Source organism: Brachyhypopomus gauderio, chromosome 8, assembly GCF_052324685.1.
Source record: "Brachyhypopomus gauderio isolate BG-103 chromosome 8, BGAUD_0.2, whole genome shotgun sequence".
Classification (NCBI taxonomy): domain Eukaryota; kingdom Metazoa; phylum Chordata; class Actinopteri; order Gymnotiformes; family Hypopomidae; genus Brachyhypopomus; species Brachyhypopomus gauderio.
Window position 1 is genome coordinate 10,795,042 of NC_135218.1, and position 17,664 is coordinate 10,812,705.

General features: G+C 43.5%; 2 protein-coding genes across 7 annotated transcripts; both read left to right on the plus strand.

Annotated features, from left to right (window-relative positions):
• Positions 1-1,078: 1,078 nt before the first annotated feature.
• Positions 1,079-9,897, plus strand: LOC143521463 (tubulin monoglycylase TTLL3-like). 6 transcript variants are annotated; one of them, XM_077014356.1, is made up of 15 exons: positions 1,080-3,744; positions 3,864-3,963; positions 4,241-4,367; positions 4,965-5,062; positions 5,156-5,339; positions 5,507-5,550; positions 5,771-5,899; positions 6,092-6,206; positions 6,408-6,476; positions 6,782-6,974; positions 7,079-7,126; positions 7,785-7,933; positions 8,181-8,424; positions 8,680-9,115; positions 9,209-9,897. In XM_077014356.1, exons 3-15 carry the CDS (start codon positions 4,271-4,273, stop codon positions 9,803-9,805), a joined length of 2,403 nt encoding a protein of 800 aa, XP_076870471.1. In that variant the 5' UTR covers positions 1,080-3,744; positions 3,864-3,963; positions 4,241-4,270; the 3' UTR covers positions 9,806-9,897. The 6 variants fall into 6 exon arrangements, with proteins under 6 accessions (XP_076870473.1, XP_076870471.1, XP_076870472.1 ...); XM_077014357.1 differs by having other exon boundaries at positions 3,933-3,963; XM_077014358.1 differs by lacking the exon at positions 3,864-3,963 and having other exon boundaries at positions 1,079-3,744.
• Positions 9,898-10,118: 221 nt separating this feature from the next.
• Positions 10,119-16,331, plus strand: uqcrc1 (ubiquinol-cytochrome c reductase core protein 1). Its single transcript, XM_077014361.1, has 13 exons — positions 10,119-10,268; positions 10,884-11,024; positions 11,228-11,314; positions 11,400-11,529; positions 11,725-11,923; positions 12,015-12,094; positions 12,225-12,340; positions 12,485-12,628; positions 12,753-12,913; positions 13,121-13,206; positions 13,443-13,531; positions 13,757-13,832; positions 15,816-16,331. Exons 1-13 carry the CDS (start codon positions 10,206-10,208, stop codon positions 15,878-15,880), a joined length of 1,437 nt encoding a protein of 478 aa, XP_076870476.1. The 5' UTR covers positions 10,119-10,205; the 3' UTR covers positions 15,881-16,331.
• Positions 16,332-17,664: the final 1,333 nt, after the last annotated feature.

The window sequence follows — 17,664 nt, forward strand, 5'->3', positions numbered from 1 at the left end:
GTGCTTTCCAAGTACACATCAATAATCTGGCAATCCTCTGAAGGTCTACGAAAGCATATATTCCAGTAAACACAGAGGAGGAGCTGCGACCCTGTCCTGCTCTCGTGATGCCGATCTTTGCTGTGACGAGCATCGAGCAGGTCAAATCACCTGCGGGGTGAAGAGGTCAACAAGGTAGAACCACCTGAACGCGAATAAACAGTTTCCTTTATCTGGGCCTCATTAATTTGGTGACACTAACACACTGCAGTTGTGCGTTGGAAACGGTGGCTGGTCAACTTCTACTAGCCGTATGCTGGCGCTCACAGACACACACTGTGATATGACTGGAATGTGATAGGGCGGAGGTGTTTAAAGGAGAGCGTGCTTGTGAGTGTGATAGAGAAGCACATTATCCTAAGATGGAGATGAATGGATTGGATCTCAATGCACTTAATACAAATAAAAGAAACAAAAAAAAATCTATTGAGAAGAGACACCTGTCCTTTCATTCATTCATCTTCTAAAGCATTTAATGCAGTTTGGGGTCGCAGAGCCACTGGAGCCTATCCCAGCAGCCCAGGGGCGGAGCCAATCAGACAATCCATTGTAGAGCATTTGTACATGCAAGTAATCACACACACACACACACGCACACGTCTCACCACTGAGCCACCATGCTGTCCCCAAACACCTATCCCAATTGTCTTATTAGCTGAATTTGGAGTTCGTTTCAGTTGCTATGGAAACCTTAGTGCAAAGCAAGGTGGACTTGGTACTTAAAGGATAAATAAAGAATATTATGAAATGATCAAGGTAATTATGGAAATGTATATAACAACGCTTTGATTAGAATGTACTTTATAACTTAGAATTGATTTGCTTAGGCAAAGCTACATCTAAGAGTGATGGAGTAAACCTACTTTAAGAATCAACAGCTGCAGGTTTATGGTCACTTTATACATACATATATACACACATATATACACACATATACACATATACACATATATACACATATACATACACTCCCCAACAATGCAACAACTATTGTTATTGTAATTGTAAGTGAAACCCCATCCTCCCCACCTGGAGCAAGAATTGAAGCATAAATGCCCCCACCCTGAAAAAAAGAGAACGTGAGATTTGCATACCCCATCAAATTAACTGGGAAGCACAAAAAAAAATCCTTCAACTGCCAGTCAAATAATATGTAAATCACATTCAAATAACAGCCAATGATGAGAGGGTTAAAGGGCGTGGCCTACAATGACCGTGTGGGTGGGTTATTCAGGACTCCTGTGATTCAAAACAAAGACAGAACAAGAAGAGGGAACAAGACTCCTGCTTCACAGAAGTGTGTGAATCTCCTTAACCTGAGAGCACAAAGGCAGAAGTAGAAACCAGTAAACTATCTTCATTGCTTAAATAAATCTGTGTGTACTTGTATTTTCATTTGCATGCAATACACACACATATACAAAGTATCAGGTCCGTTCCCCCCCCCCCCCCGGTCAGCGCTGGGAATGACAAATTATGACACCGCAATTGTTGAAACGTTCCATCATAAACAATAGAACTCTGTGATTAAGAGATATGGGGCGTGGCCTACAGGGCACAAAGTGCTCTCTCTCTCTCTCTCTCTCTCTCTCTCTCTCTCTGTCTCTCCTTCTCTTTCCCTGGAATGCAGGGACGGAGGTGGAGTAGGAGGAAAGCCTGAGAAACACAGTTGTTTCTCTGACGCTCTCAGACAAAGGTCCAACACACAGCCACATCATTACATATCCATACCCATTTGTTTCAGATTCACATCTACACATACATATAAGGGCAGCTACATACCACACATCCATTATGTGCTGGACAGACATGCTTGCCCACATAGCCCAAAAAAATACAAAAATTCAGCAACAGTTCTATTCCATTCAATTTTACTGCTTAGCACCTTAGCTGCTACTGTTTAGCAGCTCTCCATCAGCAAGGTCATTGAACCACAGATGCCTCGTACTTCACATGAAGTGTGGTCCTGTTCAGCTCTTCAAACTTCTTCCCATAAAGGTCCCATAAATCCTCCATTAAAGTCCACTGTCCATGACCTCTGAGGGGCTTGAGGCCCCACCCCCAGCACAAACGTTATTCATTAGGATAGCTCCATAGCCACTGGCTACAAGGAGTGTGATGAAACCTGAGATGATTATGATGTGAACATGAGGGTGTGTGGAAACAGCTCTGCAATAAGAGCTCTGCAACAAAGGGAGCAGAACCAACATACTCACAAGTAACAGAGTCAACAACACCTCTAATGTGGTACCATCATCCTGAAAGGGGCAGCACTGGATCAGACAACATTCAGCTACTATTTGGTTTAGATATTCAAAAGTAATATATGTCAAGCATAAGTCTGTCTGTGGAATTAAATTCAGCACTAATAATTAGTTACTTTGATGCGAATATTCTCTCTGCCCCAATAATTTGTGTTATGTTTTTGTAAAATATAAGAACATTTCTACCAATGACTATCAGTTTTTAATTATATTTTCACCTCCTTCACTCCTCCCATTCTCGTCTTAGAAATTTAGAATTAAGTCCTGTCGTTTTCTCGCATTTCAGGCATATTTCAATCCCTGACACTTGTGAGCCTCTGTTGTATCTGTACTGCATTCAGTCCTCACTACTGTAATTACCATAGCTGTCGTGCAATACGGTTGTGCAATACACTATCCTCAATAGCCAGTGGTCCACCAGAGTTGATGTTGTTTATTTGTTGGATGGAGGGAGAATATTCTACAGGTCTATCTCAGCAAATACATGTGTCCCCTAGGAATGGCTATAAATGTCTGGATAAATCCTAATATGGAATGCTGCAATCTAGGTCTGGTTCGTCTATATGTTTTTACTCTTCCTGATACATGGATTCTTGTCTTGGAAAGCAGCAGAAATTTTGACAAATACGTTTTTCCTGTAACGTTGGATTGTGAGTTTATAATTTATAAACCATACACAACATTACAAGGGTAGCCAATTTAATACTCAAAATATACTAAAAAATATTACTAGATCTAAAGTTAACTGGATGTACTGTATCTGAATGGTTTAACAAGTTCGTAAAGATTGGTGGTGGGCGACATCTAATGGAGATGAGTAGTATTGCAATTGTTGGTGAGGAAAATAAAGTTGTTTAACGTATGAAAAAGTTACATTATTTCCCATCAGCTTTGGAATATATATCATTTGTAAAACGTATTTGCACTATCTACCGAGAGGCAGTTTTTGTTTGTTGTCCGTATTAAACTAATAATTTTATTGGTCAGAGGCTCATTTATTGGTCAAATACTCACAAAAGAAAACTGAACAGTTACCAGTAGCTGTATTTAGGTAACTGGAGTGCTACAACATATTTACAATTTTTTGTACTGTTGTTATGGAGACTAGATAAATACGTGACTTCGCGAGTGAATGTGTTTTGCGCATGTGCAGCGCTGGAGGCCCGCTGTGTAAAAGATATGTTGATAGCTGCGCGAATAGTGTTGCTGTAGTATTCGTTTACCCTTCTGTTTCATTATTCGTACCTCGTCGTTATAAAACATTATACAGCCGGGAGGATGAGGGACGTTGGAGACCGAAGAAATCATTTGGAGAAATAATCAATACCCCCCTGACGTGAAGGGCCAGTGATTTGGGGTGTGACATTTTTGGCACGGGGCCCTTCCAGAACAGTGTAGTCACAGTGTAGCGATTAAACCACCGTTTCGGACCACTTTACTGGTAAATACTTAACAAAGGCACTTATATTGTTTTATACATTAGTTCAACAATTCTTTAATGAGTATTATTCAAGATTATAGGAATTAAGAATAGGGATTATATAGAGATTGGTTCTGGAGGTTTTAAAACAGGTATCCTGCTTATTGTGCAAACAATATCCTGTCCTGACTACTGCCTTGCCCACGGAGATGTAACATAGCCTTTTCTCGGACCTGCAAGGTGAGTGGTGACCAGTAGCCAAACTGTCTCCAGCCAAATTGTCTTCGTTGTCTAATGCGCTTCTAGCACACCTGTTTACGGAGACACAAGTTCTTCCATTTTAATCACAATGATTACTATTTCCAGTAGTGGTAAATCATTGTTATTCTTGTTTATCCGTATTACAGGTCGTTTGCTTAGCGCGCACAGTGGCAGGCAAATTGGACCATAAGATTCTGTTATCAATAAGCTAAGAGATTCTGGGTGAGACTGGATATGACCGAGTTCTGTTCTGCAGTCCTGTGATCCACTGAGGACCAGAGGCTACATGGATGTTCCAAAACTGAGCAGGGCTGTTCAACCTGGCCAGAGGGACGGAGGGGACGTGGGGGTTGAGAAATGCCCTGTGTTGAGCTCAGACAGTGGTGAGTGAGGGATGTCTTGAATAATTAATAGCAGTCACACCCGAGCATGGCAGTGGACTAAAGGTGTGAGATCTAAAGGATTAGAACATTAAAGCTGCATGAGATTTTTTTTTTCATCTTGTGAGGAACTCAACTGGAATTGGAATTGAGTTACCAGCTTAACTAGGGCTTGCAGAGTTCATGTGTTCTTGGCACATCTCTTATTATTGACCATCCATTAGTTTTGCCACCTCGTAGTCTATAGGTTTACAGTGGTTTAACATTACCCAAGCCTTTGTGGGCTTACCAAGAGATGGTGTGTCACTAAATATTTGTTAATGTGGTTTGACTGTATCCCATCCCTTGGTCATCATGTCCGTGTTCCTTGTCTACGCTCCGTGTTTCGGAACACTTTTTGTTTGGAGTCATAGAGTGGTTAAAGAGCAGAGCTAGGAGTCAGAAGGGCAAAGTCCTTCCTCCTTACACTCACCATGTAGGCAGCAGAAACCCGGGACAGAAGACAGAACCCCTCTGAACATATGTGGAGATGACACACATTGCCTGTTTTAAACAAGACTCAGATGGAGAAGAGTATGAAGTCCGTTCTGTTGTTGTCAGCTCCAGAGGGAAGGGTTCGGCGGGGTCTCCTCAACCCCCACGCCATCAACCCAGAGCGGCTGCACACAGCCAAGGCTCTGGTGGAGAAGGCCATTAAGGTGAATGGAGCAAGTGAACTTCCGCTTCGTGCTTTCAGGACTAAACCTGTCAGTCTCTTCCTCTTCTTCTTACACGCCCTTTCATCCTTTCAGATGCGTAAGATCTTCTCCGTCCAGGGTCCATACCCTGTGGTGCGTGCGGCGCTGAGAGCCAGAGGATGGCTCGAACGACGTCTGCCGCAGTCCAGCCATCGTTTGGTTCGACGGCGTAGTCAGGAGGAGGATGATGGGAATGATGTGGATGAAAGCAGCGATGATGATGACGATGATGATAATGGTGATGGCACAGCCGATATATTTGCAAAATGAGTCCTTATAAACTCAAATTGAAGAGCTCAAATGTATGAAATCAACCATTTATTTTGCTCTAAAGTCAGTGATCATAATTTGTCAAAGCTTCATTTCTCATTCTGCACTCTGTGTAAATATTTTCTTTCTTCACAGAGGAAGAACAGAAAGAAGACCCAAATGACATTTATGACCTAATGGTAAGACGATAAGTAGTTAGTGTCCATGTGTATCTATGTATGTGTATGTGAGTTTGTTTGCAATGTAAGTCATTCCTTTTATTTGTTCAAAACCATATGCTTAATCTGCTTCAGAATAATAGCACTTTTTGCTTTTTTGAGAGTTTATCATATCTATGTTCAATGCCATTATTTTTTTTTATTGTTTGTCCTTGTTTGTCCATCGTTTGTTTTTCTTCAGTGTCGAATGGTCAGAAATGAGATGACGTATTTATATTGGACAACACGGAGGGATTCCATCGATAACCGCAGTCTTAGGAAAGAGCAGATGACCAATCATTATGCAAAGGCTGGAACTTTCACGACAAAGGTCTGACCGGTTAGGTTTGGTGTTGTGTAATATTTATTGTTTTTCAATGCAGCTCCTATTTCTTGTAGGAATTTCCCAGTTTGCATTAGGAAATGACAATTCAATGGTATTGATTTGAACTGAAATCCACTCAAGAGGAGTTTTCAGTGTCCTCTGAATGCTGTCTTCTTCTGTTCCCCTCAACTCCTTTAGGTTGGATTATGTGTGAACCTGAGGAATCTGCACTGGTTTGATTCAGCTGACCCAGACACATTTTTCCCACGATGCTACAGACTTGGGGCTGAGGATGAGAAGAATGCCTTTATTGGTGAATTCTCTATTCCTCCCATTATGACTCATTACACAGTTAAACTGTTTGTTTAGGGCTTTGCTTATATGTCATAAAACAGATTGTAAATTATGCCATTGTACCATATACTGTATACAGTTTCCAACATATTTGCTGTCACAATGTCTCTTTGATTTTTGGGGGTTTTATTCGGATTATTACTCTATGCATTTTGTATAGAGGACTTCAGAAGGACAGCGTGTACCAGCTTCCTTCAGTATGTGGTGGAGAGAAGCTACAGGGCAATAGGTGAGGGTAGAGCAAAATTATTTTCTGACCAATCTTGTCCATGCGAGGCTCACAATATCACAGCAACATTATCTTCTGATTGTTCAGACACATGGCTAGAGGCTTTTCATAATCCGTTATTTATAGTCTAAATAATATTTAGCTGTTCCTGTGGTATAATATCTATTGTGTACTTCCTTATGTGTCAGAGTTGTCTGTCTATTGTTTGTGTCAAAGTTCCTAGCATTAGAAAAAAGGCGTTTGTGGAACAGTGTGCTGTGTACACAGTTATATATGTCACATATTCGTCACATGTCTCCCTGCAGATCAGAAGAAAGTCTGTAAGCGTCAGGCCCCGTCAGTGGTCCCGTCCAGAATGGTTCACAGTGCAATAGAGGTGTGCCAGGACTATTTGGACAGTTTTGACCACAGTGATCTAGACATCTCCTTGGATTCAACACCCACACTTAGTGACCAGCAGTGGTCAGAGTTTCTTCATAACTACTACCTGGCTGTCCAGTAAGCTCCATATTCTCTTTGGTGTATGATAATATGGTCTTACACCACTGTGTTTTTATCAATAATGTTGTATTGCATTATTTGATTCATATCTTGACCAATAGGTTTAATCAAATTTACACTCTGCTCCAACTCCACCCAGCTAATCCAGGGTAGGTCGGCAGTGTCTGCCTAGCCCATGTAGACAAATTGTATAAATCCAGTATGTTGATGAAAAGCATTTTTCTTCATTGCCATCCATTCAACATCCAACTGGTATTATGGTAAATCTTATAGCATGTCATGTCATTTCTTTTGGAGTCATTCTTTCACTGGCTTCTACATCATAGCTCATGCAGGAGCACACAGCCGTCATGGTACCAAACAGCACTGCTGCACATAATTTCTCAGCATTTCCAGCATAGTCACTCATATAGTGTTTACGTGGCTCGAGTCATCTTCCCATAAAGTGCCCATGAAATAAAAATCACAGACTCCAGACTCACACTATGTTCATGTTACAGTAGGCAAAAACCACGGACATATTTGGGCTAATGCTCGTGTCTTTCTCCAGATCATATTATACCTTGCGGAAATTACCTAAAATTCTGTGTGTGTGTGTGTGTGTGTGTGTGTGTGTGTGTGTGTGTGTGTGTGTGTGTGTGTGTGTGTGTGTTTGTTTGTGTGGAACACAGCAAAAACATGGACTGACTGGTTCCTTGAGAACTCCATAACTGCTCTTTTAAAGATGGCCTATGTTCTACAGATTGTTTTTTTTTTTTGATATTGTTTATTGATAATGGTCTATATGTCCCTGTCCCTCTGTGTCAGCCATGGAGCACAGATAGAGGACAGTGTTCGTCACCTGCAAAGCTGTCAGGCCGTGCTGCATAGGCTGCGCAAGGTCAGTCCACAGCTGGACACAGACGGCGTGCACAACATCTGGATCATCAAACCCGGAGCAAAGTCTCGTGGAAGGGGTGAGGCTCTGTGCAGCGTGTGCATCTGGAGAAGAGACAGAGCAAACAGATCACATCAAACGTGCCATAGATCCTAACACACTGGAATGCATAGCGCCATAAATTGCGTAACAACCACATAAACGGACCTTTCATCGGTTTGTGTTGAAATCGTATGACGTGCAACTTGGATGACAGCAGCAGAGTAATCGTCTTGATCAGAGACGGTGACATCGCTTGAGCGTCTGCCGTGAACGTGTGTTCCCAGGTATCGTGTGCATTAATCGGCTGGAGGGGATACTGAGGTTGGTGGACAGTGATCCCACACTGATTAAGGACAGCAAGTGGGTGGTGCAGAAGTACATAGAACGGCCCTATCTGGTCCACGGAACCAAGTTCGACTTGCGACAGTGGTTCCTGGTGACTGACTGGAATCCTCTCACTGTGTGGTTCTACAGGAAGTGCTACCTGCGCTTCTCCACACAGCCCTACTCAGTGGACACACTGGACAGGTATGAGCTCAAAGAGACATGTGAGCAGAATTTACCTGGACATTTGGCTAGTAATATTTTTATGGTTACATGAGGTTGATACAGAGGTTTATCAGACAGTGAGTACATAGACATTTAGTTTAGCAGTAACATTATCAAAATGCTTAATGAATGGCATGAGTGGCATTTCGTCATGATTGAGCCCACCACTCTGAGTAGAAGCTGCTGGTATTGACAACAACACTACGTTGATCTCATTCTCTCTCTGCCATACAGTTCAGTTCACCTGTGCAACAACTCCATCCAAAAGCACTTCCAGCCTTCTCAACAGCGCCACCCTCTGGTTCCCAAGGACAACATGTGGTCGTGCGAGCAATTTTGCACTTTCCTTGCCAGCCAGGGCCAGGAGGCCCAGTGGGCAAACGTGATAGTCCCGGGTATGAAGAAAGCCATAATTCATGCACTACAGACCGCACAGGACCTGGTGGAAACCAGACGTGGGAGCTTTGAACTGTACGGGGCTGATTTCATGTTGGGGCAGGACCTGCGCCCCTGGCTGATTGAGATCAATGCCAGCCCGACCATGGCGGCGTCCACGCCTGTGACTGCCAGGCTGTGTGCAGCTGTGCAGGAGGACACCTTGCGTGTTGTGCTGGACCACCGGCTGGACCGAGGTGCTGACACAGGAGCCTTTCAGCTCATATACAAGCAGGTGATTGGCTACAACACGTACCGTGTATATGCCATAAGTTGTCTGCTTCCTCTAGGTCCTTAAATGCTGATGCTTCTCTCTCTTTCTCTGCAGGCTGTTGTCGAGGTTCCGCAATATGTAGGGGTCAACCTCCTTGTTGAGGGATCTCGTATCAAACGGCCCCACCCAGCCCGTTGTAAACATACGAACGTACCCATCGCTTCAAGGCGACGTCTTCCCGCTAAACAAAACGAATCTGCCACGGAGAAACCAAAGCCCCTGCCTAAACGCTGGATGAAGATGGGAGTGCAGCAGCTGACCTTAAACCCAGCTCCAGACGTGTCTAAGCACGCCTTTCAACTTGCGGAGTCCGGCAAGCTTGACCGTTCTGTGCCGGGGGCAGGCTCGCCGCAGGTGTCATCCCGATTGGCAGCACGCTCTCTGAACACACCCTCACGGAGGTCGTTATTCATGGGCCATGCAGCTTTGAGGCTGAGGCCAGGGCAAACACACCCTGCCAAGAAGGCCCAGCAGGGCCCTGTGCTGTCCCTATGCTTCACTGGCTCTCAGGAGCCGGAGGGAGAGCCCACTGTGCTAGCATCCAGCGCAGTCTCTGGTGTCCGCTTTCAGAGACGGTCACGGCAACATCAAAACCGGGCTATCCAGGCCACTGGTGTCGGAAAGATTACTTCTACAAGGCCTAAGTGTTAGGTTTTGAAGGACTGACACGTGTATTTGTTAAACAGGAAACATACGGACTGTTTTGTTGCAAGGTCGGGTTTTGCACATTGACGTAAGCACTGTACATCAAAATAAAGCAAGTATTAAATCTTGATTCATGTCTTATTTATTTACCCATTTCTCACTTTTTATTTAATATACATATCAATTATTATAATAAAATTTTTACTATATATATTTAGACAATCTAAATATTATATTTAGACAATATAAATTATTACTATTTTTGTTTTTAAAAGTGTCACCCATAGTGCAAAGCTTAGTTGGCTCGCTGTTATGTCACACCCCGCATGCGTCAGTTCGCTGCCTCGACGTGCACGACTACGCGAGACACGAGCGCGCGCATCCTACTCCGGTGTGCCAGGAAAAGATGGCGGCGTCCGTGTGCCGATTCGGGGGATCCGTGAGCCGAGCTTTCGCCAAAGCTCGCAGCGTAAGCGCATTCGATATTTGTTTCAACTATTTATAATAGATAATAACTTCTACATTAAACCGGCATCTGCGTTCGGCGAAGTCCTTCGTCGTCCGTATGACTTCCGTAGGCCGTGGAGTGAGGTTGAGTCGGACGGGTAAAGCTCCCGGGTCTGTGGAAGGTCAGGCAGGGTCGGTCCTGCAGTAGTCGACCCATTACACTGTCCACACGGGCCTGTACTGTGCCTCTCGGAACCGATGTGTTTTTTTGCGTTGTACTTCAAAGACAAGCGTTAATTCTGTGGGATATCGCCGCTCGCAAGGTCATGTAGAGAGGCCCTGCTGGTAGCCTCCGGCTAGCTAGCCAGTTAGCTCAGCGGCTAATGTGTTCAACACTGAACGCCGGACTGTTAACCTAGATGAACTGACGTTGTCCCTCAGACCAGGGACACTCTTGGTTTTCCATCTTATTCATATTTCTGACAGGAAAATTCTGGTTTATATTGTCTCGGGTATTTAGGACGGTCTTGCAAGTGTATTTACTGGTTTGCTTTGACTTGCGTGGTTGTGTTTGTCGGTCCCTAAGTATGTTTGGTAATGAAATGACACCGTGTTTTTTTTACATTTGCCTCCTTAGCCTGTCCTGCTCTCCCTGAGACGGAGCCAGGCCACAGTATCATATGCCCAAAGTGTCCTGGGCGCCCCAGAGACACAGCTCACCACCCTGGACAATGGACTGAGGATCGCCTCAGAGGAGACGGGCCATGCTACGTGTACTGTGAGTCAATCATTTTGTCATGCCACACTACAGTAAAGAACATCTATCAACTTAAGCTCTTTGCTTTCCAAGGAAACTGCAAAATACATTTCAAAACAAAACCAATAATGATTACTGCTGGATCTCCAAGACAGATAAATAAAGCGTTCATTTTGTGCTCATCTGAATGTAGTTTTCCACATTTACTCCTGTTTATCCTCTAGGTTGGCCTCTGGATCAGTGTAGGTAGTCGTTATGAGTCGGAGAAGAACAATGGTGCTGGATTCTTCTTGGAGCACTTGGCTTTCAAGGTACAAAATACAATATCCCTCAATATCCCTTCTCATTGGTTTCTAGTGTACCATTCCTCCTCACGTGTATTTCTCTCAATTCCAGGGCACAAAGAAGTACCCCCAGTCTGCCCTTGAGCAGGCAGTGGAGTCGATGGGAGCTCATTTGAGTGCGTACACTTCTCGTGAACACACTGCGTACTACATGAAGACCCTGACTAAAGATCTGCCAAAAGGTGCATTTGTATTCTTTTCCTCTAGCGTGTTGTTCTGTAACGTTTGGTACTAATGTGTATAGTGGGTACTAATGTGTACCAGATACTGAGACATAGCTGTTGACCTGCTACATTGCTTCCTTGCACTGTACTGTATGCTTTGCGGTGAAGTCAAGCTCTCTTGGTGCCATATCAACTGAGTTGTGCTCTGCGTAGCGGTGGAAGTGCTGTCCGAGGTGGTGCAGGGCTCCTCTCTGAGCGAGGCGGACATCGAGCAGCAGAGAGGTGTGGTGCTCCGGGAGCTGGAGGAGGTGGAGGGCAGTCTGTCGGACGTCTGCCTGGACCTGCTCCACGCCACTGCCTACCAGGGCACTCCGCTCAGCCAGAGCGCGCTCGGACCATCTGAGAATGCTAGGTACACACACACACACACACACCAACACTTCAGGTGCATCTCGTCTCGGTGGCCTGACACCTCATCTCTGTCTTCCTTTTCTACGCTGAAGGACTTTGACTCGGCAGCATCTGGTGGAGTTCATCAACAGCCACTACAAGGCCCCTCGCATGGTCCTGGCGGCCGCTGGAGGTACCGCGTATACTTCGTCCTGTCATCCATCCGCGTTATCTAGACCGTCCTGTGACTGGACGACCCCTGGCATGAGACGGGAAGACTGGGAGCTGCCAGTGTTTTGATCTGTGGTTCTGCCCCGGTGTAGGTGTGAACCACGCAGACCTAGTGGGTCTGGCCAAGCAGCACTTCAGCGGTGTGTCGTTTGAGTATCCGGACGACGCTGTGCCCGTACTGCACCCCTGCCGCTTCACTGGCAGCGAGGTGAGAGACGCACGCGTGTACACACACACACACACACACACACACTCGTGCACACATTCTTCCTTTTGAACCAAACGTGAGATGTTGAACTCCATGCTGTACTTTGGATACAAGTGGTAACAAAATCTGATATAATTTGCTCAGGTTCGATACCGTGATGATGCTATGCCCCTGGCACATGTTGCTATCGCTGTAGAGGGACCAGGGGCTGCCAGTCCCGATATTGTGCCCCTCATGGTTGCTAATGCCATGATCGGCAGCTATGACATCACATTTGGAGGTGGCAAGGTTGGTTTATTTATTTATTTATTTATTTATTTGCATAATTTTGCATTACTTATGTGACCTAATGAAATGTTAATGAATTTTTAATGAAAATGACTATGTTGATTGTGTCTGTGTGCACGTGTAGAACCTGAGCAGTAACTTGGCACGTCGGGCTGCGGATTTAGGCTTGTGCAACAGCTACCAGGCCTTCCAGACTACCTACAGTGATACAGGACTGATGGGCATCTATTTCGTCACAGAGAAACTCAAGATCGAGGACATGATGCACTGGGCCCAAAACGAATGGTCAGTAACTCCCAGAGTTTACACCTGCAGTTCTTGAACACATTTAGACGTTTAGTGGGACAGCCAAACTATTTTGCAGGCAGTATAAACTTAGCTTTTTTAGGGGAAGGGTTAAAAATGGATGTATATCCACTGCTCTGTTTCAGTACCATTGTGTTTGAGCTATAGTCCTTTTGTGGTTGTCGTTGATGTTTTTTTTCACTACAGGATGAATCTGTGCACCACAATGACAGAGAGTGATGTCACCAGAGGAAAGAACGCCCTGAAGGCCAGTTTAGTAGGACAACTTGATGGTGAGACAGTGAGATATTTGTACACAAAATTATCTAAATGCATACATATTCCTGCCACTGAAATCAGTCATGCTTTTTTTCTTTACAATATAAAAATAAAGCATGTTCACATTCCCAAACTTACTGTTCATCTCTCTCTCTCTCTCTCTCTCTCTCTCTCTCTCTCTCTCTCTCTCTCTCTCTCTCTCTCTCTCTCTCTCTCTCTCTCTCTCTCTCTCACCTCCTGCCTGTTTTAGGTACTACACCAATCTGTGATGACATTGGCAGACAGATTCTCAACCATGGCCGCCGTATCCCGCTGGCTGAGTGGGATGCCAAGATTGATGTGAGCTCCGCCCTTCTGACAATGACCTATGACCTAGTCAAGCTGTTGCCTGTCAATTACATGTGACCTCATTCACTGGCACTTTACCTTGTAACTGGAAACTAAACTGTTGCTAAGTGCTGTTCCCTTTATTAAAAATAAGCAGGTTTATAGTTCTGTGTTTGGTTTCTTCTAGTATACTTTACCTGGTAGTGTGTGTTTTTAAGTTCTTGTTCTGTGCTACAGGCTGTAACCCCCAAGGATGTGCGTGATGTTTGCAGCAAATACATCTATGACAAATGTCCCGCCGTGTCCGCTGTCGGTGAGTTAACCGTTATCCTTTCTGTCGTCATATTGCCAACAACTGCATGAGCATGTTTGAAGATTTCCTTCTGAGAAATATTCTCTCAGAAACCAGGGGCCTAAACCTCTGGCTACACTATGAATAATTTTGATTGTGACTCTTTAGGACCTGATTCAGTGCATCATCAAATTTCATATTTCCAAGAAGTTAATGTCGTTTAGTTCAGGGGTTCTCAACTGGTCTCAGCCCGGGACCCAAATTTTCTCATTGTCATTAAGTCGCGACCCAGTTTAATACAGTACAAATGTTATAACCTCTGGTTATAACAAATTAAAAGGGTAAACAATTGGTGGTTACCATGGCAACAAGATGGTTCTCATGCTGGGCTCCAGACAAAAAAAATACTCAAGGAGCCAGTTGGTCCCAAAAGAAAAAATCAGACACCAATAACTTTTTCTAGGCTCCATTATAATATACAAACTAATAAACATTGCAACACTCACATCAGATCAGCTGTTATTTAGGATCTCTGTCGTCCAACATGCCTGATGTCTTTCTCTTCCTTGTAACTGTGGTTAAGTTGGCTTCATGTTCTCATTTTAAATGTACTACTATTACCGTCTACAAATGACCTTAACATGGACGAAAGTGGCGGTCGTAAAGGCCCCAGAGCACTGCGCACTCTGTTTTTCTTCAAAGATTTAAATAATTTTAAAATGATTCTTCATTAGATAAAAACAAGTTGTATAAATATTAAGTGCACATTTTGTCAAATGTTTCAATAGCTTTTAAAATGTCCATCATAAGAGCATAAAACAAGTTATAGTACATTAAGTGCATCCTAATCAACAACCTTGTTTTGTGGAATTATGGTGGCCCATTTAAAAGCTATTGAAATATTTGACAAAAACTTACCACCACACATTGGTGCAAGGTATAAATACCCATATTTTAGTTGTAGGTTGTTACTAAAGATGAACTTAATGTAATCCAACTACTTTGGTGGTCTTAGATGGACCGTTTAAAAGTTATTGAAATTATTCCAAAAAACGGAGTGCGCAGTGCTCTGGGGCCTTTACGACCTCCACTTGCGTCCGTGTTAAGGTCATTTGTAGACGGTGCCTTAGATGTTGCAGCGGTGACAGCAGTATATTTAAAATAACATGTTTTTAAAACACATATATTCCTGACGTAAACAAAGTTGTAGATGCTTGTCTTGGGTGCCAGAAATAGAAATTTGCATATTTTGGCACTTTTAACTTAAAGGTATTGAAGAAATAATTCCGAATATGCGAACGTGAAACGAACTTTACCAAGTTTCCTAGTATGAGTGACTTTTGATCCCATTAAAATTTACTTAAAACTATGCACAGTTATAAAGGAGTGTGTCCTCTTATGGTCCGACAGAAATGTAGACTGTGAAAAAAATCCAATAATTTTGGCTTCGCTATTTTCAACAACCTAACGCTTAGTGCTAAAGTTTCAGCTCGGCTCCGCTGCTTTGCGAGTCACGCTGGTGATTCCCGCTTTTGTTAATGGGCAGAGCGAACATGAGAGTGGGAACTACAGCATATCGGTTAACTTTTAAAATACAACCTCAAAAGAAAATTGTGGATATTTTTCCAATGACAAAAAAATCTTCACCCATAGAAAATAATGCTCTTGTATCACCTGTCGCCACTGGCGAGTGAAATAATTTTATTACTCGCAAATTAATATTTATGGTCGCGATTGCGACCATTTTAGTCGCAGTCTGGAGCTGTGGCATGTGCCTCTGTCTTTTTTCAAGATAAAAGACGAGTACAAAATCAGAAGAGTACTTTTTTTTAACAAGCTGTCCGCGACCCACCCAGACCGTGTCCGCAACCCACTTTTGGGTCGCGACCCACCAGTTGAGAATCACTGGTTTAGTTGTTCTGAACACCAAGTTGCTTTTGGGGAACTGAGCAGTGTGTCCTTTGGAGTTGTGTAACTTGTACTGTCTCTCTCACTCATCTTCAGGTCCTATTGAGCAGCTTCCGGACTACAACAGAATGCGCAGTGCCATGTACTGGCTCCGGTTCTAAAGGCCCGTGTAGTTAGTCTGAGGTCCACTCATGTATCCCTCACACCCTCTGATCACTCAACTTCTTTTATGCTCTGCACCTCTCACTGGTTCCTCTCCTCTTCTTAACTCTACATCCCACTGCAGTTCTGGAGGCTTCATGAAGGACAGAGACCAGAGGTTTGGTTTACGGGAATACGTTAGTATGATGTTGACAAGGTGGCGTTAATAAAGGTGGTTGGAACTGCAGCTTTGACTACAGCAACCTCATATTTGTGATGTAGGATTTTCATGCTGAGGTTGTTGTATGATGAAAAGTGGAGAGTATGTGAAGATGGAGAACATTTCAGATGTGGAGATCACATCGTGTAGGGCAGAGCTATTTATGAAGTGGTGTGTTTTGTTTCTGTCTCCTATTGTATATAACGGAAGCTCTCATTCCAATAAAATGCTGTAAAGCGTAATCTGGTGAACTATGGCTTTGTTTGCTTATTCATGGGAAGCATTATCACCTTAATATGAATGAAAGAGTAAAATTAACATTTATCATATTAACAGACCGGTGTTAATGCTAGGGGAGATTAAGGGGTGTTAACTGCAGTGACATGGGTCTTCCACCAGGGGGATGGTTTTGTTTCGTGACATGGTGAACGAATGGGCCGCACTATTAATTAATCCATCTTTGTTTTTGCAGTGTCTGGTGTACATCTTTAGCTGATATATTAATTCTGCTTTCATGTTTTCTATACAAAAGGTACTCAGCTCTTACAAATTCTATAATATGATTTCTATGTATTTGCTACTGTGGAAAATGTCTATATAAAGCCTCCATTACCTTGGGTAACATTTATTTCAAACATGTCTGTATTGGTGCAGGTGGAGCCCACAGCTTATCTTTGGCCATGCATTGGGCATTCAGTCAAATTCAAATTTGTATAACACTTGACATCGTCACCTTTACAGAAATTATCTATATAGAGAATTCAGGCCCCTAATCAGTAAATCAAGGTGCACTGTTCATGTTGATTGCACAGTTGAAGGGCATGAAATTTATTTTTTTCTGGGAACCACAGAATTGTATTTATTATCTATAAATATCTATATTATTATCTATATATACTGACATGCTGAGGTGCTAAAGCCAAGTACTTTACTTTTAAGCAGCAGATACTTTTAAGTTTTAAAAGTTGCAAAGTGCAGAATCCATGGCTCAGATTTGTATTTTCAGTGCATCCTACAGATCAGCTTGAGATCTGGGTGAATAAGTCAACACCTCAAACTATTCCTGAACAAATATTTCTTGCTGAAAGAGGCCGCAGCCGTTGCCATTAAAAGGATATGCAGCAAAGTTTATGTAGGTGGTACATGTCAACGTAACAGCCGCACGAATGCCACAACCCAAAGTTTTCCAGCAGAACCCCGAGCATAACACTGCCTCTACCAGCTTCCTCTCCTCCCATGTTGCGTCCTGCTGCTATCTACACACTTACTCAGCTGTCTACATTGCTTCACGGTTCACTTCTGATGGTTACATGCTCATTGTAGTGGCTTTTGGCAGCGGACACGGGTCAGCATGGACACACTGACAAGTCCTTTGCTATGAATGAAGTATATTTATATAGTGCCTTTCAAGCAAAACAAGGTCACAAAAATTTTGCAGCCAAACATGCCGGCAGCCAAATGCGTCCAGCTAACACTAAACTGGAACGCTCGGCACCCTGTGGGACTGAGCTGGGTGCAGGGAGAGGAGAGAGGACCTCTCTAAGAAAGCACCATCCATCACTGGCCAAGCAGGCATACAGTCAT

What these genes read in the sequence shown, in the direction of transcription:
- uqcrc1 (XM_077014361.1), top strand. Translation starts at nt 10,206, where the DNA reads ATGGCGGCGTCCGTGTGCCGATTCGGGGGATCCGTGAGCCGAGCTTTC. An exon ending in GACTAAAGATCTGCCAAAAG is followed by an intron (nt 11,530 to 11,724) that starts GTGCATTTGTAT and finishes TGCTCTGCGTAG; the next exon opens with CGGTGGAAGTGCTGTCCGAG. An exon ending in AGTGGGATGCCAAGATTGAT is followed by an intron (nt 13,532 to 13,756) that starts GTGAGCTCCGCC and finishes TCTGTGCTACAG; the next exon opens with GCTGTAACCCCCAAGGATGT.
- LOC143521463 (XM_077014358.1), top strand. Translation starts at nt 4,271, where the DNA reads ATGGATGTTCCAAAACTGAGCAGGGCTGTTCAACCTGGCCAGAGGGAC. An exon ending in GAGAAGCTACAGGGCAATAG is followed by an intron (nt 6,477 to 6,781) that starts GTGAGGGTAGAG and finishes GTCTCCCTGCAG; the next exon opens with ATCAGAAGAAAGTCTGTAAG. An exon ending in AACTACTACCTGGCTGTCCA is followed by an intron (nt 6,975 to 7,078) that starts GTAAGCTCCATA and finishes CTTGACCAATAG; the next exon opens with GTTTAATCAAATTTACACTC.